At 39.1% G+C, this 22,962-nt stretch overlaps 1 protein-coding gene across 1 annotated transcript in view; it reads right to left on the reverse strand.

The window, feature by feature from the left end:
- Nucleotides 1-20,691, reverse strand: part of LOC131592194 (protein FAM3C) — a 31,539-nt gene extending 10,848 nt beyond the window's left edge. The window contains exons 1-5 of the mRNA XM_058863536.1: nt 20,556-20,691; nt 7,027-7,086; nt 2,676-2,780; nt 1,518-1,547; nt 999-1,122 (exon numbers count right to left, since the gene is read on the reverse strand). Of these exons, the coding sequence (XP_058719519.1) occupies nt 999-1,122; nt 1,518-1,547; nt 2,676-2,780; nt 7,027-7,039 (272 nt within the window). The 5' untranslated portion in view covers nt 7,040-7,086; nt 20,556-20,691. The remainder of the gene's footprint in view (nt 1-998; nt 1,123-1,517; nt 1,548-2,675; nt 2,781-7,026; nt 7,087-20,555) is intronic.
- Nucleotides 20,692-22,962: the final 2,271 nt, after the last annotated feature.

The raw sequence follows: 22,962 nt of genomic DNA on the forward strand, positions 1-22,962 counted from the left end.
GCCAATACATTTTTTTCTCTTCTACATGAATTATGCTATTTAATATGTGGGGTTCTGTTGTTCACAGCCAAGTTGCCATTGGCTCTAGAATTCATTAGCACCAGCTGCTGTATGTGCTATCTGTACTAATATAGAGTGAGCTGAGAAACAGATAAAATGGAGAAGCTTAAGTGGAAGGCAAAAGCATTAAGTGTGACTGATACTAAAAAAACCAACTCCTTTCAGCAACATCATGTCTTTTCTGATATGTTACCTGCAAAATCAAGTGGATAAATTATGAAATAGGAAGCTTCACACTCTGGGTAACAATAAGCAGGAACAACATAAGAGGAAAAACACATGTAAAAATAAATACTAATATTGCCATTATGGGAATTACTGAAAAGTACTCAGTTAAATACTTTATGCACAGTACTATTGATAGTACTGTGTCAAAAGCATTAATAAAAAGAGGACTTAAAACCAAACCGTCTCAATCATTTGTTTTCCTCATTTCAAAATTGTTTAAAGTTTATTAACTTTAGTTACCATCAGCACAGTTAAATAACTACCGATCATTAAAATATTATTTTCCTTTTTGAAGGCAACCTTAGAAGAAAAGTAGAAAATATGTTCTGGCATTGGTACAGACAAAATATAGTTTAAAAGATTACTTGCAAAGACAATACAATTATTCACTGAATTACTGTTAGAGGCACAAGGACAACTTACTTAGAGACAAGTGTGCATCTGACTTGACAAAATCTAACTAACCCTTAAGTCTGAAAACCTGAAACAAAGTGCAAGCTATCTCACATGTATTAAAATAACATACATTTGTTCATTAACTGGCATAGCATTAAGTGTGCTTCATCAGAGATAAGGTTATAACGTAATGTGACCTTTCCATGGAGCCAAACTGTCTACAAAAAAACCCTAATTTAAACTGCTGATTTTGTGTGCAAAGTGATCTAAGTATTTGAAAGAGACACTTAAAAGCAACAGGTAAAAATACTTACACATTATCCTCTACACAAATTTTAGGTCCAACTACATTCGCTGCTCCACTTGACATTTTGAATGCAAAATGCTTTTCAGGACAAGCTTTAGAGATTCCACACTTGTATCTTGGAGGTTTTGTAGCTTTCAAAAAGAAACAAACCAAGATTTTAGAGAACACCAGAGGTAGGCTAACTGACAAATCTATTCTGAAGGAATTCAAGGAAGAGAGCAAACACAAATACTATTGCATCTGTAGTTACACAGCAGTTTAAAATACTCTAAGTTCCTGAAGCACTTCATTACTCCAACTTCTTGTTGTCACCCTGCTGCTTGTTCTGGCAATGTCATCAAAAGCCACAAGCCAAAACTACAAAACAGACTTTACCAGAAATTTAGGGAAATCAGGAGAAGAGGAAAATTAGTTTCTGATTGCATTTGAAGTGTAATTAAGACTTTCTTAAGTATGAAAATTCATCAGTCTTTCTGTTATTAGTAAAAGCAAGTCACAGCAGTAATACATGTCTATGAATACTCACAGCGTGCAGCTGCATCCAATGCTGATCTAGCTAAAATGAAAAAAGAAAGTTTTACAAGATGTTACTATTAAAATGTCATCTGCTAAATCATATCCCTATAAATGTAAAATCTTTCTGTACCCCTACAAAAACAGGCTGGTTGAAATGAAGTATCAAACACACCTGAATATTATGCTCCAATAAAAAACAACTTTTATGCATTAGCAGAATGAAAGCGATTAGGAATCCAGTTCAGAAGTACTGCTTTAATTTATGGCTCCTTGACAGTCATGGAGTCCAAAACCCACAGATATCCAAAAATCTCTGAAAATTTATGGAGTTCAGGGCATTGAAGTGAAATTAATTCCCTCCTTACATTTCACTGGGATGGGGTTCCTTTCACCTAAACTGGAAGCCTGCAGCTCAGGTGTATTTCAACCCAGCCATTCCTGACACCCTTTCCTGAGATATGAAGAGACACAGGAGCCCCCATCATGCACACATCTGGATGACACCTCTGTCTCTTCAATAATTACTAAAGATGTCTCTGCTGACTGGTTTGGATGGCAGCTCACACTGCAGTAATCCAGAGTTAAAGAGCACAAACTCCACCCATGTACTGACCATTGTTTGGGGGTTTTCTGGTAATAAAAAGCACCTTGAAAGAAAATTCTGGTTCAAAATAGACTGAAATTTGAGACACCTCAACTGCTAATCTTTTTCTGCATAGGACACCTGGGCACAGCTGGAATGTTTTGATTACTGTACATTCAATTAAACATGGCAGCATATCTGCACAAGAGAAAAAGCCCCCCCCAAAATAAATTCTAAATCTCTTTATCAGTAGTAAGGCAGAGCACAGATTTCCAGCAACATGGTTCAAGTCACCTGATTTATTACTCTACACTAAGAATTCATTTCCAGTAAACAAAAAAAAAAGCAGGTAAAATTATATCTCCTTGGCAGATAGAATCAAACTGATTAAGAGAGTAGGTTAAATATTTCATACAGAAAATAAATTAATACATATATTATATACAAAAAATAACAAGCACACATATTAAGGATAAAGACAGTATCCTTAAGTTGAAGAGCCTAAGGCAAAACTAATACGATATTCTAGATAAAGGCTCAAGTAAATATTAATAAATGTCCAGACAAAACAAAGCCACCACTTACCAAATATGTGTCCTAAATTTGCATCCATTTTTATTTCAAACACTTGAGATATGACATAAAACGTCAATAAAAATATTGCTATGACTACTACCAACTTTGCAGCACCTGTCAAGAAACAGAAAGAAGTTTCAAAAAAATTATCTGCAAATGGTAACACTGGTTTACCAAAATTAGCAACATGAGAAACGTGTATCAGATTACATTCTGGGGAACTCAGGAACAGGATGATCATTTGTAGGCCTACTAAACAGAGTAAGTCTGAAAAAAAGGATGGCTATTATGGATGGATATTGTAACACAGGATGGGTATTAGAATGTAGGATATAACTGCACCAGTCCTTCAGGTTATCATAGTGAATGCACTCTGCTCTTAACTTTCTCTACCTTCATGCTTGTCTGACACCATAGTACACCAACTTATCTCCGCAGCCAGGAGAAACCAGAAAATCCATGAAAATCCAGCTTAACCAAATGAACTAAGATGATCTACCTAGCGATCGTCCAAAGGCAAAATTCCCACTTTCCCCATTCCACTTCCCTCCTCTTAGCCAGGAGTACCTGGCTCCTCACTGTTCACAAATACTGTGCTTCCCCCTGCCCTCAAGTTGAGCTACCCCTGTATTAATATATGGCCCAGACTGAGGGATTAGGGATCTAAGGTTTATATAGGTTTATATGCTGTAGCTTGGCTACTATAGTCAGTCAGCTCTGAGTAGGACATTAAAAAAAAAACAACCAAACAACAACAAAACACCAAAATCAAACCACCAGCCAACCAGAAACAAGCGTTCTCACTTAAGAAAAAGTGAGACTTCTTTCAAAAAGCAAGTTTGATGACTCAAAGGCTATTTTAAAATAAGTAACTCTCCTGTCCCCCATTTAACATACTGAAGGAGGCAGCTCTAAGTTTTACAAGGCTAAGTTCCTGCAGTGCTGAGTGGCCAATGGGAGAAGAACTTCCTGGGAGAAGAGCTGCAACCACACAACCACAGCAACCTACATCTGAAATGGAAATGTACCTGATATTGCCACAAATCTCACCATTTTTTAGCATAATTTGCAATACATTTTTACAGAATACTCCACTCTTAACTGACTGCAAAATACTGACTAAAAGGTACTGACTGAGAGTACGAGTCATGTGAGGAGGCATCTGATCAACATTCTGCCTTCCTATCTCACTGCAGTATGTCAAACTGGTTGGAAGAATCAACCTGAAAGCATGCTCTTTTTTCTCAGATTGCCAGCCAAACCCTTTAGGAAAAACCAAACTTATATACTCCTGCAGATCTCAGACTGCTGCTGTGATGGGCTGCTCAGAAAAACTTAAAATAGACAGATTACTCAGCCTTCAGAAGGATGAGAGATGCTAATCAATCCTCCCAAAAGGCTAAAAAAAGATAAGGGGATAGAAAAAGAAAAGAAAGATGAAGAAAGATACAAGGGTTTTTTGCTTGTAGTTTGGTCTTTTTTCCTGTGTGAGCACATACATATTATGATGTAAGAAAACACAGGTGCAAACCTAGTTTAAAAATATTATACTGGGACTCCAAAGATCACTGCACTGGAAAGGAAGGGAACCATGTGTAAGCACTGGAGAAGCAGATGATCTGAACATATGTTAAGAAATGGGGTAAAGGTTTTCCAAGCAACACTCTTTAAAACCACAAGATGGTACCAGATTTTGGAATGTGTCATCTATCAAGTGGCATTTGGAGAGCATGTTTTAGTATATAGGATGTGAGATGAACAAGAACTCCGTCTGAGGACTAACCATCCCCTCTATATTCTGAGCTTTGCAAGTGAACTGCAAGTGCTCCCTCCAAAGGAATTGTAAGAAGTCTCCTAGAAGGTTCTTTAAGCATTTGAATCAAAACTGGTATGTTTGCTATGGGTGAAACATTCTATAGGAACTGCCATATCTACTTTGTGGTTTTTGGAAAAAAAAATAAAGAAAAAAAATGTATGTAAGGGGAAAAAAAACCCTAACCATATTTGGAAAGTAATTTTCCAGGTGAATCAGGCACCCGGAAATTGGAGCATTTTCCAGCTCTTTATCAGATTTACTTTAGCAAATTGCTCCCAGTTATATATTATTGTGGTTAATAAAGCAAAATTAGGAGTAGTGACAAAAATTGCTTGCATTAACAAGCTCTTGGAAAAGGTGCCATTCTCTTCTAGATGAGGCAACAGTTTCTCCTTCTGCAAAATAACACTAGCTATTATTAAAAGTGCAATGCAGCAGAAACTCAAAACTGTTCCACTGATACATAGGCTATTCTACTGTCTGTGTCTGTAAATGTCTAAAACAATGTTTTCTTTTACTGCCATATTAGCAAAGATCTTATTTTCACAACCACTATACCTTCTGTCAAGTAGAGTTAGTTTCTTAAAGCCTGTTCTACAGTAACTTAGCTCTGTGAAAAGGCTTTTATAGTTTTCAAACTCCCAGCAGCCATTCAGAAAGTTTCAGACACCTAAAACAGCACATAGCAACTTCAGTGAGGCAGGAAAGAAATGGCTTAAGACAACCATTTCCCATTTCCTTATTCCTTCATCATCTTACAGAAATAGCAGCCGAAATATGTCAAGTCAAGGCACCCTAAGCAGTCACTGCAGATCAGCTACAAGCACTTTAACCAGGTAATGGCTCTTCGACCATCCCAATTCCTAAATTAATTTCATTAAACGTCAATAAAGTAGAACAGCAATGCCTGTTATGCCAGTTAAGCGAAGCATACCCTGACAGAGTTTGATGGTGATACCAAACTGAGTGGAAGCAGACATGTCTAAAGGGAGAGCCAACCTGCAGGAACACCTGGATGGGCTGGAAGAATGGGCTAACAGGAACAGTGAAGTTCAACAAGGACAAGTGTAAAATCTTCCACCACAGAACTCATAACCCAGGAGGAAAGAACAGACTGGAATCAACCCAGCTGGGGAGCAGGTTTGTGGAAAAGGACTAGAGGATTCTGGTGGACATGAAGCTCAATACAAATGGAGGGTGCTGGCAAAGAAGCCACAAGATGCTGGGCTGCATCAACGAGGGCATCACCAGCAGAGTGAGATAAAGTCATAATTCCTCTCTGCACAGCTCTTGTCAGGTCACACTTATTACACTCCCTTCAGTGCTGGATCCTGCTATTAAAAAAAGAAAAAAGTCAAAGACATGGACAATCTAGAGACAGTCCAACACAAAGATAATCAATCAAAGGACTGGGAAGCCTGCCAGATGAGGAAAGGCTGAGACTGCTGGGTTTGTTCAACCTCGAGACAAGACTTACAGGAGAACTTAGTACCATGTTCCAGTATTTCAAGGGTGGCTACAAAGAAGATGGAAACTCCTTTTTTACAAGGAGTCACATGGAAAACAAGAGGGGTAGTGGGTACAAGTTATTCTGGGGAAGATTCCAGTTAGACATGGAAAATTTGTCGCAATGAGAACAATTATACATTGGAATAATCTCCCTAGGAAGTGGTGGACTCCCTAACACTGATCATTTTAAAATCTGGCTGGACAGAGTGCTGGGCTAGGGTTCAAATTAGACCAAATTACAGCAGTATGAAAATTATAGGGTTAAATACAGCTGCCACTTCCTGGATGGAATGCTGTGAGTATGCTCAAATCCTATCCAACAATGATGCCATACACACACAATCTGCAACCTCAAGCACATGCTAACGGGCAACAGAGTGGAACAGGATGGAAACTCCTTGGACAGGCTCTGTTGAAATCAAATGGTACTTTGTAGCTGATAAACCAGTACAGCACCTGTCAACCAAGGGAGATAGAGCAGGTATCTTGCTGCTGAACCAGCAACAGTGGTGAAATCACTCATCTGAGATGAATTCTGTTCTTCGTAACTTAACTGTAATATTAACTTACACCATCATCCCAAAGTTACCTGCCCCCAGTGTACAATCACCCCTAACTGAGCACATGCTCTATATTTTATTGACTATATCTGTAGCAGTTAAGCAAAAGAATTTTACATCAATGAGTAACAAAAGTATGTATTACTAAAGTCACTCAAGATCCACCCAAATGAAAAGAAAGTTCATTGAAGGGTCCCATAACAGGACACAGATTAGTCAGGCACAAGGATCTCGGCTTTCCTGGTATGCTGACAGACTAATCAAACACTCAAGGTTTGAGGAAATCTTCACTTTTCACATGACAATTTTCTTGTGCTTCTGACAAGAAATGTCAGACCAGATGATTCATGAGATCCCTTTTAATCTGGTATTCTACAATTCTATGACTTTGAAACCTTATTGTCACAACTTGTTAATGTTGTCCATAGCAGTCATTTCATAAATGACCAAAGTCTGTTTTACAGAGCATACTTACCTGCTATTCTCATGTTTAGTGTTCAGCCAGCTAATGACACTATTGCATTAAAACAGCCACCTAGGGGAAACAAACAAAAATAAAAAATAAAGCAAATATTAAAAAAACACTTTACCGTAATTAGAACCAAAAAAGCACTTTTGTGATGAGTAAAAAAAACCCACAGATTTTCTAGTCAATAAAAGTAACGATGATTGTTCTGAATACCTATTTCTTAGCACTCACAGCTAAGGGAAGATTTAAGATATATTTCTGATGTCTTGCTTTCATCTGTTTCTCCACAAAAGAAGTATTCTGAAAAAAAACATTAATTTCATCTAATCCCCTACAAATTCAGTTTAACTTTCAGTCCTTCAATTTGTGACCTAAGTACTTACCAGTGCACTATCTAAGCAGTCTTCAGTTTCCTAAAGCTATGTGGTAAAAGTCAACAACTCCACCTGCACTCCATCAAAACCCTACCTGCTTCTGGGTGCAAGTTGCTATTTGGCGACATAGCATAGCAAACTATGCTTTGGAGAAGAAAGATTTAAGCATTTTGGTCTCTAGGATACTACATAAATGGCATTCAATGGAACTGAAAGAAGGTCAACACTTTAATCTCTACATCACAGAAATGTAACAACGCATTTGTCACTCATAGGTACAGACAGAGGAGTAACATGATGGTCAACGACAGAAGCACCAACCCTAGTACTCCAATTACTTCAGAATAAACTGAAAACCACTCTAAGCAAACAGTGCCTAAGCATCCACCAGCTTCTTGAGAAGAGCAGGTCACCACACAGAGTGGGCCACAAACTCCACAGGCTCTGAACAAAAGCTCTCACCTCCTCCTCCTCAAGCAACACAGGGTCCAGGGACCATACTAAATCTTCTGCACTCTACCTGCAGAGCCAGAGCTGCTCCAGGGTGGCTCTGTACCATGCTCATGCTCAGTCCTGGTGCACACATGCTGCACTGAGCCTGGACATCTGGTTCAACTTTCAGGGAAAAATTCAGGGATCTTTTTAAGTCATCTACACTACTGCCACACTGAAAACATGTAATCAGCTATCACTATAATCCAAACAGCTGTCCCAGACCCATCACAAAAGCTATAGCATCCCTAACCCTCTGCAGTCCTATGCTATGATTTTGAAAAACATCAAAAACATTATCTTTAGAAATTATTAGAAAAACTGCTGTTATTAGAAATACAAATTATTTGGAGACAAGCACTAAAACACCCATATAGTTCTCATGGTCTATACTAGGGAGAAAAAGTTGGTATTATGCAGACAACCTTTTGCCTTCACTTAGTTCAGTATCTTCAAGTTCAGTGATGTGTGTTCAGACCCTCTTTTCTGAAGACTCAGTCATTGTGCCCTATCCCTTTAAGTTTACATGAAAATGTCAGCATAGGAATAAACAGGAAAAAAAAAATCCAAGTACAGAAATATTTGTTTCCATTCTATCAGAATTTGAAAATGCTTATCACCAAAGTTTAAAAGCAGACAAATGTTTTTGAGTACTAATGTTGTACAGTAAAGGAAATCTCACAGCATATTATAGACCATAATATATCCATTTAGCTGCAGCCACACATATTATATCCTCATAGAAGAACTTCTTTCAGTGAAAGGCTAGTATTTATCTGTCTTGTAAAAAGGCAAAAATTAATCTGTTGGGGCAGATAAACTCATTTTATTTCAAAGTCTGGGAACAGAATTATTCTAGGCTTCTTCCTCTGCAGACACGCAGAAATAGCTCAATGTTACAATAAACACTGGCTGTTCTTTGAACAACTATAAGCTTGTTTTAGGTCTGCATTGAAAAAAAAGAAGTTTCCTTTTTTGTTTTACTCTGAACAAAACCACATCATGAATTCAAAGCATGAAAATAAGAATATGAACAAAACCAGAAAGAAGAATCTAAGTGAAACAATCACATGATCTAACCTTGACTGCTTTTATCCCAATATTCCCTTTCACCCATTTCAGGGATCATTATTTGTTGCAAGCAACAAATAAGGATATGCATTCTTTTTTAAGCATGGAATGTGGTTTGATTTAGAAAAAGGAAAAATGAGTATACTATGCCTAAACTTGAAAGGAATTAAAAAAAATTAGTGATTCTTTTTCTAAATTACAGTATACTGAAAAATCATGAGGTTTGATTTACCAAAAAATACAGTAGTGCTACCGTACAGACAAGTGTTACACAGCACTTTCCAGCTGCAGGAAAATAATTTATGGACATCAAGTTCTTTTCCTACACTTATTATCTTAGATTGTTTTTTTGAAGTATTTCAAGACAGAACAGAAATAAAACAGGACAAGCTGTGAACCCTTATAAATGCTTATAGACCATTACTCCACATCTTTGGTATTAGATGTCATTAGATTTGGAATTTCATAACTGAAATTAGAGAAGTGGTTTGGAATTTTTAATAGTCTACATTTTTGGATCATTTAAAAACAAACAACACAGGATCACAACTGAGCTTGCTCAAACTCAGATGCAGAAAACCAGTACCAACAACATTCCTTTGATTGCTTTAGAAATGGGCCAAAACAACCTACACGCTATTTTTCTCTTCTTTGACGTAAATTCCATCAAGCAGAGGCAGGAGAATTAGAACCTTAGTATCCTCCTGACTTATGAGGGTCAAGTAATACAAATAACCATTTATTACTACATCATTCTGTGTCAGGCAGCCCCTCTGTATCCCCTATTAGAGACTGAGGCAGGAGGTGCAGCCCATGGCAGGGTTGACAGGCAATGTCCCCATGAGTACAGCAGAACCTACAGAGATGCAAAGACCAAGGAAAACACCACAAAACAGGCAGCAGAAGCAATCAACATCTTCAAGTTGCAAAGTAAATGGCTGGGTTTGGGAAGAATCATGTGACTTAAATAAGGATTTTCTTTTTCTTCAGACTGTTTTCTTAGCACAAAACTTAGGAAGTTTTTCAGTCAAAGTCTACAGCTTGGACAGCAGAAAGAAACCAAAAATTCTCTCGTGCAGCAGTGCCTTGGAATGAAAAGTTATCCACAAAAGACCCTGAACAGAAGACAAGAAATTAGAGGTTATAAATCCTTTTTGAATGCTGGCATATCACTGTCCAGTTCCCCACACAGAGCTGCACATCCATCCATGCAGAAAAAGATTGTTTATTCTAGATACAAACTAGGGAGAGGATACATGTAAAGACAGCAGGGAGCTGAGATTACTGGTTGCTTTTTTCCTGCCTCCTTGTGCATCCCAAATAACACCCATGACAGTTTAAAATGCTCTCCATGGGACACAGAAAACAGCAGTTTATAATAAAAAAAATGTAGAGAAAAAACAAAAGGCTTTCCCCCACTCTGCTCCAATTGATTAACTTGTGTGCGATGACATACTCAATACAAACACAAAAAATTTAATAAATGTATTTCATATATAACTCCACAGAGCTACTACAAATATTTTTGTTCATACCTAAACTAGTTTCAATAAGTAGACCAGCAGATGCTTGCTTTTAAAACTAACCTGTGTCTCTTGAGGGAACCCTGCTAGGCCCTTCCTGGAGGAAGCTAATAATATGACTTCATTTAGGAAAATTACAAGCCTATAATCCTTCCAAGCAAATCGTTATCATATTTTGTTAGACGATATAAAGTTTCTAACACACCAAGACTGAGTTCTTTCTACATTCATGTGTTAGACCAAGTGGTCATCAAGCAAGTTTTCCTCCTAGAATCATTGTGCAAGAGGAAACAGCATTGAGATAATTGACAAATTAACACTTCCTATTCATCTGGCCTCACTGACATAACACTGAATGAAGAGCAGATTTTAGTCCCAAGCTGGATGCAATTCAATTTGGTTAATTCTTTATCAGGCTTTTCTCAACACTTGTCCAGAGATGGGACACACGTCACTAGGGCAGGAGCACAGCCTCTGCCCTACTTACTGTGCAGAAAGCTGCAGCCACTTACCACAAACTTTGCCTTAAGAGAGGTTTCAGATATGATTGTAATTAATGCTTTGAAGGATGATAATGAAACATGTAGATCAGTCTATTACATTTGCACGAGAATAGTATTTCCATTAGCAACTTGAGTTGGATTATGCTTACAAAAAGGGCACACAAAAACAAGCAAAAATGATAGGCAAGAATTTAGAAGGCCAGGATAATTTTGAATGCTGACCTTAGCTGATTAGGAAGGGCTCCCAAAACCAATAACGATACTTAATAAAACCGAAAATTATGCACTCCAAAATTGACATCAAGTGCAGAAAAACAAGCAGCAGAAATGGAAAAAGAGATTATAGCAGCTCTCTAATATTGGGGTCAACAATGTCATACTGCCACAAAAGTTTAACTGTTCATTGTGAACTGCACTGATAGAACAGCTGTGTATGGAAAAAAAGCAATTACTCTGTACAGCCTAAATAAACAAAAAATACCCTGCTCTATGTGCTATCTTGACTTTTAATTGACTCATGTAGTTTTTTCCTATCTCAATGCATAATCCCCAAATGGAAGAATCTAGATAAGAATTACATGACCTAAATAAACCAACTAAGGGATAAAAGAATCAAGTCTGCTTTGCAAGGAACTGTGAAAGAAAGACGTCAGGATAAGACATCTTTATCTCTTATCTCCAAGGTGTAATTCTAAAATTTTTTAGAATTTTTTTTTAAAATAATACTATTATTTATAGCAAATCTAAAATATATATTAAAGACATTATTACTTTAAATATATATTTTTATAATTAAAAAAAAATGCTGAGAAGAACCACTCTCAGTATTCCCTGGCTGCTGCTTACCTATTTGCAGTTATAATATTACAGAAAAACAACCTTACAGTTACAAGGATTAACAAAAAAAATTAAAAGGAGGCTGTAAATCATCATAAAAGTCTGGAAACAGAGACAATTTTTCTTAACACAGATAGTCCACAAGGTGTGAGCTAATGTCCCCTTCAATATTAAGCCTGCATTTCTATACTATTACATGCAAATCTGTACCCAGGTTATGTAATATTGAATGTGTGGCAGCCTGACATGTTTTGCATTCAATTTGGGGGGAAATTTTTTCCCCAGACCAGGACTTAAGTGTTTGTACACTTTCTAGCATGGTCAAATAATGTTATACCTGGTTTTGTATGTATCTGCTATTTGTTAATATGAATAGCATACACTACACTGCATTAAAACACATATTCAAAATTACTTGGCACCAAAAAAAACCAACTCATTCTCCCCCCCTAAAAAACAAACCCAAAGGAAAAAACCAAAAACACTCGAGCTTTTAGTTTTATTTCCAAGACTTTAGTGGATTAGGCCACCGTCTTTTGTTTTTGAGGTTTTTTTAGCACAAACTGCATTCCTCAATGATTAGCAGATGCATTTTATTCCTGTGAGAGAAGAGCAAAAAATCCTTCAAACAAACAAAAAAAAATTAGCTTTTCATACCTGGCAAAATATAATCATTGTGTTTAATCCAGCTTCTGTTGATAAGATATTTCAGTCTGCTGTGTTCAAGCAGTTCAGAGCAGTGGTGATTTTTTTCTCAATATTACACAGTGAATTAGATATGTCAAGGACAGCATTAGCTATTCTTACGTGAATTCTGGTTTTAAACAGTGGTTGTGCCAACCTGAATTATATGCCATGGACAAAAGAGCTAAGACATCCAAAAGCATTCAAGACTACTCTTTTTAAATGCAGGATGCATTTTCTTATCCAGATGATTGCTTACTTTTCTGCTAGGCTATGAACAGTTTTTCAATACATTTACAAAATTAATTTAATTTAATTTGAAATTACTGAATGACACACATGGAAAAGAATTAAAGTAAACAGTAAAACTCAATTTTATTGTTATAATCACACACTATTTGTGTCTTCTGGAAACACAGGCTATGACTCCTACAGGAAGCACTCCTACATCCACAGAAATTCTTTGAGGTTCTGGTAAAAGTCCACATAGGGAAAAGGTTTGTCCACACAGAAAAATTTAGAGACTCAGGAATACATATTTTCTTTTCTCCCTTGTGACAAATGTTACCATGAAGTAAAATTATTAATTTCTTATAAAAATGAGAATCTTATGAGAATTGTGTTCTTCCAAATACATATCAAGATTCATCTTGGTATTCCAGACAACTGAATCAGACTCAAAGTGTTAGCTTGTAAATACAAGTTTTACTTCTATCAAATTATAGCTACAACAAATGAATGTAGATAAATGTAGGAAATGAAACCCAAGCTTATTCCAAAATTAGGAATAGATAATCCAGCTACTGTTGCATGTCCTGTGTTGGGACTACCACTCTGTGGTTTCACTTTTAGGAAAGGAAATACACACGAGAAGCAGCATTGTGCTGGAGTGTTTTGAAAGTTGACGTGCAAAACAAACCTTTCCCAAACAGCATGTCAAATCACTGACCATGTGAGCTTTTGCTAGTGGCATCAAGCCAGTATTTTCATCTTAGGCAACACACAAACTAGCCAGTCTCAAACACTGAAAAATTCTTCTGAAACCCAAGAAGCTGAGATAAAAGTACTAAGGCATTCATTCTTCCCACGGAGAATGAAACTCAAGCCACATTCCTTCTGCAATTAAAACAACAAAACCACAGCAATCCAAGAAAAGAAAGCAACACAACCAATCCACAACAACAAAAATTTAGCCTTATACCAATATCTCAATCCATACTTTGAAGACTCTTCTCAATTATTACAAAACTTTTCTGGTCCATATAGGTAAGAATGTGATTTATGGTCCCTAAAACCCACACTATTTATATGTTATAAGAGAATCTTAACTCTGTGTTTCATGCCGTTGGATAATATCACATGTTGAAGTTCAGAGAGATAAAATCATCAAGGACTAATTGCTGAACTTCATCCACCAACTTACTTCCCCACATCACCACAGCAAACTATATAAATCTCACAATAAAGATTTAAAAGAATGAGGTAACTCAAACTATTTTGTAACTGAAACACTGCTGTAATTACCACCTGTTCAAAAGTTTAAAACTTAATTAGTTGTTTTCTGTCGTACTTTTAAGAAACAAATTATAACCTTGATTTCATAAGACAGCAAAGACTGTTCAGTTTTCCCACAACAGGAAGTAAATAAAGCTTTGCAATACTTTAATCTGTGGGATCACCAGGTCTCACTTGTAGGTGTTGCCAGAACCTAGTAGATGTTTCCAATGTACAAGAACATTCACATCAATAAAAAATGCCAAGCCTCTTATTAGAATATTGCATCACTATCAAGTAATATTATCCTGCCCTGCTATAGAGCAATTCTCAACAGAACTACCATACCAAAGGATATGTGCCTGAAGAACAATAAATAATAAGTAATAATAAATAAATAAATAAATAATAAAGTACCCATACCTGTGACTTCACAGAATGGCTCAGGTTGGAAGGGGACCCCAGTGGGTCATCTGGTACACCCTCCCTGCTCAAGCAGGGCCATCCCAGAGCACATGGCACAGGACTGTGGCCAGTTCTTGAGTATCTCCAGTGAGGAGATATCTCCACAGCCTTTCTGGACAACCTGCTCCAGCACATGGTCACTGCACAGTAAAGAAGTTTTTCCTCAGAAGAACTCTAAGGCAGAACTTCCTGTGCATCAGGTTCTGCCCATTGCCTCTTGTCCCATTGTCAGCCCCCCCCAGCAGAGCCTGGCTCCATCCCCTTGGCACCCTCCCTTCAGATACTGACAGACAGTGATGGGGTCCCCTCTCAGTAATCTCTTCTCAAGGCTGAACAGGTCCAGCCCCCTCAGCCTTTCCTTGAAAGAAAGATACTCCACGCCTTAACCATCACTGCTGGACCTGCTCCAGGAGCTCCATGTCTCACATGTACTGAGGACTTGATAAAACCACATATGACCCCCACATAAATTTACTTGATGGTATGGTTATGGAACATCATCATTTTACACTGAGGTCCATTTTAAATAAATTTATCAAGTAAGCAAGGAGAAGACGAAAGGAGCACTACAAACACTTCCTCTACAGTTCCAGGTTTATTGCAGGAAAACCAATCTTCTCTCCAACCACAATAAGACTCTAGATAGTAGCTTTAAAGTGTCAGAATGAGATGATCATCCTTTGAATGAGATTCATTTACTACACAGATGACCACACCAACCTCATGCCAGAGATGCATACCAAGACTACAAACATGGCAAGCCACCAAGTTTGTATATACTTTACAAGGCAGAGAGGATTAAGACTACTAACTAAGACAAGGGACATCTCCATACACTGCTGGAAATAAAACCCAATCTAAAAGCTCAGCATGATCTGAGGCTGCATGTTGGAGAGAAGTTTTAACCTTTGCTTAGTATCACCCTGATCTCACCAGGGAGCTGGGGAAAAGTCCTCCCCAGTGACAGGCACTGCTCACAGCACTGTTGGTATCTCAAGTTCTTCTTGTTCTAAGGGACAATGAAATCCATGCTTCACTCAAGAGCCCTTTGTCATCTACTCATCTCCCATGTGAGGTAGCATTTGGATATGTTTTGGCCATTTGCAGGATTAGAAGAGCACGTCACTGGCTGAGCAGAGCACCCAGCAGAGAAAGCGCTGCACATCAGCTTGGGGAAGAAAGGCAGAAGCAGGCTCACCACACCACGCCTACAGGATACTGCTAACGGGATCCAGTGCATATATGAGACTGCTGCTGCTGCCTGATAGCCTCCATGTGCATGAGGCACCCAGAACCAAAGTGCTTCTGTGGTGCTGGCAAGGCATTGCTACTGGTCCACATTAGCACTGGCCACCATTTGTGAGTGATGAGGTGAAAGATGCTTGAAAATGGAGAGGAAGTCAGGCATTGACATGACTCTTAACAGCTCTGAGTGACTCACTTCTTCCTACTGAAGACATAAAAGATGCCCAAAACCTGTAGTTTCCAGGTTTCTGAGCATGAAGATATCAAACAAGGGTTCACAACCTACATCTTGGCTAGGTGCAATCTTACAGCAAATATATATATATAATTATTTATTTTATATTTATATAATATATTTAATTATAGATAATATACATAACATATATAATATTTATAATTTATATTGTTTATATATATATAAAATACCGAAACCATAAGCCATATCTGAAAGGAATAATTTCACAAAAAAAATCTAGGGACAATGCATTTTTTAATATATTATATATTTACATAATTTGTACACTTTAATGTTTAGTTAACAACTGGCATATATCCACGAAGTAAAATTCAACACAGACATTTTATATCCTTTGAGATGTTATAATCTAAGCACCATCATGAATGGAGAAATCTAAAATTAGGCTGCATAGCAATTCACTGCATGTCATTACCTCTGTAGAAATTTACCACATTAGGAACATATAAACTCCTTTGAGGAACAGCATCCCTCAGTGACAGGAAGGTGCTTATTACAGTGACCTTTCCACTGTGACTCTATGCACAGCTGACACAAAGATGCTGATATGCAAGCACTGCATACTCTAACAACTCATTGTGATCCCCTCTGGATCATACTGTTCTAAGAGAAATTATCTAATTATTATGGGAACTCCTTTAATCAACCTCTGTCTGAATCAACTCAAATGCAGTTCAAAGACCATTCATGTGTCACTGACATTGAGCTGACCAGCAAGCACACAGAGAGCCAGGGCAGCCCCCCTAGCAAGTGCAAGAGTATCAAGGCTGATCCAAAAGCACAATTAAGTGTCTGGGAGCAGGTCAGCGGCTTTCTAGCAGCGGTAATACTAGCAAACGCCAAACATCTGTGAAATGATGCCTCAACTAACTGATACCAAAACAGATCAAAATGAAAAATTAAAATAAAAAACCTGTGCTACTAGAAGATGGTTACTTTCTCCTCAGACAAAAGACAACCGGAGAGAGGGTGGGAGAAGGGAAGCCAGCCAGCCACAAGAAAGCAAGTCTTATGAATAGAGGGGAGACTGTCATGTATTTCAATGGTAAGATTTTAACTGGACTGTCATGAGAACTAGCACGTGTTTGTACATACAAACATATTGTGCAACTTTCTGTCACTAATACTGACTCAACAGTATATCAAACGCAGGGCAAAGTTTACTCCAGCAGCTCCCTCTGCCCTTAGAGTCTTAAAAAGTTCCTCCTCTCTTCCACATTCTCTTGGCACTGAGGGTATGTGAGGCCAAGGCTGGAAAATGCTATTTGCAGCTCAGTCTGCTAATTAAGATACAAACTATTTTTGTATTATAAAAAACAGTACTGTATATGGGGAGCAAAAATAGTAGAACAATTCCAAAAGAGTAGCTATTGTTAATGCCCTGTGAAAACTTCAGTGTGACTAAATTTCAGGAACCTTGAGTGAAATACCATTTAATATAGCAATTCACCACTTATCAGAAACATAAATGAACTACTGAAGAAGGATAAGATTTTTAAATTTATAGATAACACTGAGACGCAAGCAGACAGAAACAATTTACAGGGTGGAATTAGAGTTACAAATTACCCAGAAAAATATTCATTTATTTATTTTAACAAAAAAAATTTTCTAAATTCCTCTCAGGGTGCATATACCTTTAACAAAAGTATGAGCAGGCTATGCTTAGATTCATGGTTAGACGCAGAATTGTAGATGATGAAGCAGGAAGCCAGAAGCACCTATTTATAGGTTACAGATGCTTAATCTAAGAAATACTAGGAAATGAGATTTCAAGCAGCAATACCAGTTCAAAGTTACTTCCTCATCACCCTTCTATCGTGTCCTCATGCCAGGAGATCTCAGACATATATAGTATAAGGAAGCATGAAAATTGATGAGAGAGGTGAGCTCACCTGCCAGGCTGCTCCAGCTCACATGATTTTGCTCACTAAGGATACTTAATGTACTAAAAGAGACTATAACTTAGATTAGAGGACAACTTTCAAGAGAGCTTTCAAGAGAGGCAAAGTGAAGCAGAATCGGGCTGCTAGTTTTGTTCACCTGTGTCATGATCTCACTGCACAACTATCATATTTCTGACACTAATGCAAATTACAATTTTTCTCAGAATTTATGTACAATCTTGGTTTCAGACCAATGTGACACTTCTCAGTTCCTTTTAAAATGCAAAACAACTACAATAATTCCAGAACTGTTAACAGCAAAACAATTGTCACAGAGCTAATGCAGCTGGCCACTGGCAGGTGAAACATGGAGATTTACAATAATTATGCCTCAAGTCCTACACAGTTCCAGCAAATTTTAGTGAAAATCTCAGAACTGAACACACACATGACTTATATAATGACTCATGAACATACTGATTACCAATATAACTAGAAAGACCTGCAGCCATTACACTCACATGTCAATCCCCTGACTTCACTGGAACCACAGGTTTAAAAAACCAAACCTAAGTTCTGTTTGAATAACAAATCCTCTTTGATCAATTTAAATCTTTAAGAACAAGTTCTCTGTGTCTACTGTGGGTTCATTTTATGGACACCTAACCTTCAGGCTGCAATATAATCTGTAAGTAGACAGGTATTTTTGCACAGTATCAATCTGTCTTATGATTTTGTTTAAAAAAAATAAAAAATAAAAAATATATTTCCTGCATGTTAGTATTTTCCCCAAAAAACTGAAAACTAAATATTCAGGAATTCACATTTTAAATATTAATTTTCCAAAGTTCCACTAAAATTTTAAACTCTAAATTATCCCTCCCTTCTACAAGCACTAAGAATTCTCATTAAATGTGGGTGGCCACTGGATGGCTGCACTCAAAGAGTTGTAGTCCAGTGTCCAAGAGACTAGAGCAGTGCCAAGTGGTGTGCCTCAGAGGTTGGTATTGGGATGGTGATTAGACACAGGATGGTGAACTGACACACTGGAGGTTTGCCAGCAGGTAATCCATCCCTGGAAGCACTCAAGGCCAGGTTTGGATGGGGCTTTAAGCAACCTGGTCTAGTGGAAGGTGTCCCTGCCCATGGCAGAGGGGGGCTGGAAATAGATTGTCTTTCAGACCCTTTCCAAACCATACCATTCCATGTAGAGCATGTATGTCCTGAAGCACTTGGGCTGCACTTCGAGAGGCTGGACAGGAATTCCTGGTTCCCTGAAGCAACTATTATTATCTATCTACTCTGCACTCTTACTGGGTGAAGTGGTCAGAACTTCTACAAAGATGGAAGCAAGCAAGGGCCTCCAACAAACAGGTGCTTCCTCCATCCTGAAGTGATTAGATATTATTACATGACAATAACAAGCTATTTGTTTGTGAAGAGCCTACCTGCAGGCTTAAAACAAGTCACAAAACTTGTTTTGCCACAAAAACAACTATGCTAATCAACGGTTAGAAAAGATTTCTTCATACTTAAAAGCAACCCTGAGGGAAAATATGTGCTAATGAGAAAACACCTATACCTTGAGAAGTTTCGAAAGCTTTAAAAAAAGAAAACAACATGACAGCCTTTAAGTAGCCTTTTCTGGTGTGGGTTTGTGGTTTTAATTATTTTTCTAAATAACTCCCCAATTAGTATTACATAAATACTTTGTTAAAAGAGAGGAGCAGTCAGCTGGTTTCACCAGCAAAGAGCAACCACGGGCTCCAAGTCTGTGCAATATAACAGGCCACACAGAATATTTAAAATAACTGGAATATGCAAAGATCTTCCAAGTCCGGAGTTACTGTCATTTAACCTCTTTTAAATGTGAGAAAATGGGAAGATAAACAAGTCAGGTGAGTTACATAGCCTCTCAGTGGCTCAGCCATACACGCGACTTAACATATGGTGGCATTTAAGAGAAAAAAAAAAAAAAAGAAAAAAGTAATTTCTATAGATTTTCCTACTTCGGCAACTCAGATGCCAGTAACCAAAGGCACACAGACTGCTTCGACAAGTATCTCTCTGCAAACTGCACATTTAACTTCCTTAGGAGCTCACGGCTGCTCTCTGTAACCATGCATTCATTTAGCGTTCCTGTTAAACAAGCGCTGAGCCACACAACCCAGGTGCCAACAGCGTCCGCGACCCCGTCCTCCACAGGGAAAGCCACGGGAACACCAGCACCGAGCAGCAGCAGCTGACTTTGTTTCAGCAGGAAGGGGCTGCCACGCTGCCAGGGTTTCACTCATTTGCCTGGACCGGGGCGTCCTGCCGGCCCGACAGCCGCCACCCGGTGCCTCTTCCTCCTCCTCCTCCTCCTGCGGCCACCGCCGCAGCTCCGGCCGCTTGCCGCCCGCCCCGCCGCCGCCTCCAGCCTGGCCCCGAGCCCCTGGCCGGGCCGGGGACCCCCGCCCAGCGCCCCGCCCGGCTCTGACCCGCGGCCCCGGCCCGCCTCCCTGCCGGGGCGGGAGGGGATGGCGGAAGGGCCAGGCGGGCCGGGGAAGGGGCGCCGCCGGGGAAAGCCGGCCGCGGGGGCAGGGGCTGGCGGCTGCCCCGCGCAGAGGAGAGCGATGCGCGCCCGGGCGGCGGAGCCAGCGGCGGGATGCCCGGCGGGGCACGGGCCGGCCCCGCGCAGCCCCGCGGAGAACGCGAGTACCTACCGGGGCTGTGGGACGCGGACACGTCGCGCAGCGTCCCCTCGGCGGCCGCGCCGCGAAGGCTGCCCCGGCCCGAGCAGGAACCGAGCGGAGCCGCCGCCGCTGCGCAGCCGGAGGAAGGCGCGGAGGGCGCACCCGCCCCCTGCCGGTGGCGGACCGGGAGCGCCGCGCCCCGCCCCGCCCCGCCCCGTTTCGCCCCGGCCCGGCCCGGCCGCCACAGCCCCGGGACGCGCGGGGGCTGCGCGGGGCGGCCGCGGGAGCGCCCCCGCACACAGCGAGCCCGGCGGGGCCTGCCTGCCCTCTGCCCACCCCGGGAGACACCTGGACACCGAGGTGTTTCTGCTGGCTTTCTCTGTTCTTTTTTCTTACCCAAACACACCCCAAGTTATCGTCTGTTCCAGACAGAAATGACATTTTCTGTTTTAAAATAAAGTCCAGCCTTTTTCTTTCAAAAACACTATAATCAGCAGGACTGAGCTGCTCTGTGTTATTGCATAAGAAGAAAAGATAATTTCTGACTCTTATTTATCTTTTTTTATTTTTTTATTTTTTTTTTTTGGCGCTGATTTTCCTCTAGCCCCGCCATGAGTTGCGGTAGGTAGGGAGTTAGGGGTAGCTGGGGTGGGTGGGGACGCAAGCACGAAGAGCAGCGTTTTATTCTGTGCAGGATTTCCACTGGCCTAACTCCCTCAGCTGGGCTATTACTGGGGTGGATATGGAAAGTGCTGGGGAAGCAGAGCTCCGGACTCTGTAAATTCCGCTACTGCCAAACAGCGAGAGAGCATTTTTACAAAATCAGCATGGCACTTCTCTTAGCCAAGAACAAAGCCACAGACAAAACGTAGGGCATAACGGACATCATCAGTGTCAGGTAGACAAAAGGAAGTTTCCGTGTCTTATTTTAACGACTTAACGACTCTGGGCACTTGGTATTTCTTTTATTGGTTTTAAAATAGTGTGCTTTGAGACCAACTGGTCATTGGTATGAGATGGTTATTTGAACCTCAGTCAAGCAATTTCTTTAGAAAATTTTCACAACACAATGAAGTTTCAGGCATAATGTAATCTCAAAATAGGGAAAAGAGTACACAGTGGGAGCATTGCACACAAAAAAGGAAGGTATTTATAGTTTTTAGTTCTAATTTATGATATAGATACGTAATAGTTTAACAGAGTGCTTAATATATTAAATTTAACCATGTTCCCCTGGTTATTAATTAGGTGTCAGTAACTGTTTAGTCAAGTCGGTATGCTAACAGATGCTGACTCCTTTGATAAACGAATGTTTGCAATTGAAACAAACATTTAAAAAAGATTACATAGGTAGTAGTATCAAATTGTTTAAAGAAGAAATAATATTACCTGCACAATAAACAATACTTCAGAATACATCTGTATGAAAGTAAAAAAAAGGAGTTAGACTTGAGAACAGCTGCAATTGAATCCCGTTGATTATTTACTTGGCTGAAAAGGTGCCACAACACACAGAGGGGTGTAGAGTCACACTTCCTTGGAAACGTGGCAGCTGACAGAACCAAAGAAGAAGGGGTATGCCAGCCCTCCCAGTATCTCAAGAAGGCTCATAGTTCCTCTTTACCATTTCTAATTTGTCTTCTAATTGTCCATTTTTCCATATATTAAAATTGCTATACCCATTAAGTAGAGGTCTTCCGTAAGAAGTATAAATATATATACCTACAGGAGCTTGCTTTTTTATTATTGTCTGTGATGAACTGACCATTTTTTCTTCTGTAGATTAAGTTTGTCATGAAACAGAATGTGTTTCATAGCCACATATATTCTAAATGTTTCATTATGACCTAATATGTTCTAAATTTACAATTTTTAATTCCAAAATTTTTACATTTATTTAGAGATAAATCAATGAAATAACTTGGTTTTATGATTACACTGTCTAGGAAAAACATATACTATAATTTTTTAGTTTGCAAACATCATAAACCAAAGTGTCTTAAGAATTTGTGCTCATTGGGCCTGAACAGAGATGACCTTGATGGCCTTATTTACATCTTTGACAAATTTCTTTGCTAGTGTCTCTAGCATTTGACCTGAACTGTCTTGTCTATCTCATAACTACATTTTTTTACTAAGTGAAATCAAAGCATTGAACTATGATTTTGGATTATATTGAGAATGAAAACATTTCCTTAAAGTAGTTACAGGAAAACTAGATGTACTGCAAGCCTCATTTAGCATCCTAGAGATAACAGGAATAAATGAAAATAAAGTAAAATACAGAAGCAAACCCTTTCATGTGCTTTACCTTTGTTCTGTTGATTATTGCCTCTGGCAAGAGATGTTCTGCTAATTAATCATGAGTCTTGATTCTCAGTTGTGGTATCAAAGCAATTTCTGGTGACTTTTAAAAGCATGATTTCCCTACAAGCCT

This window comes from Poecile atricapillus, chromosome W (assembly GCF_030490865.1).
Source record: "Poecile atricapillus isolate bPoeAtr1 chromosome W, bPoeAtr1.hap1, whole genome shotgun sequence".
Taxonomy (NCBI): Eukaryota; Metazoa; Chordata; class Aves; order Passeriformes; family Paridae; genus Poecile; species Poecile atricapillus.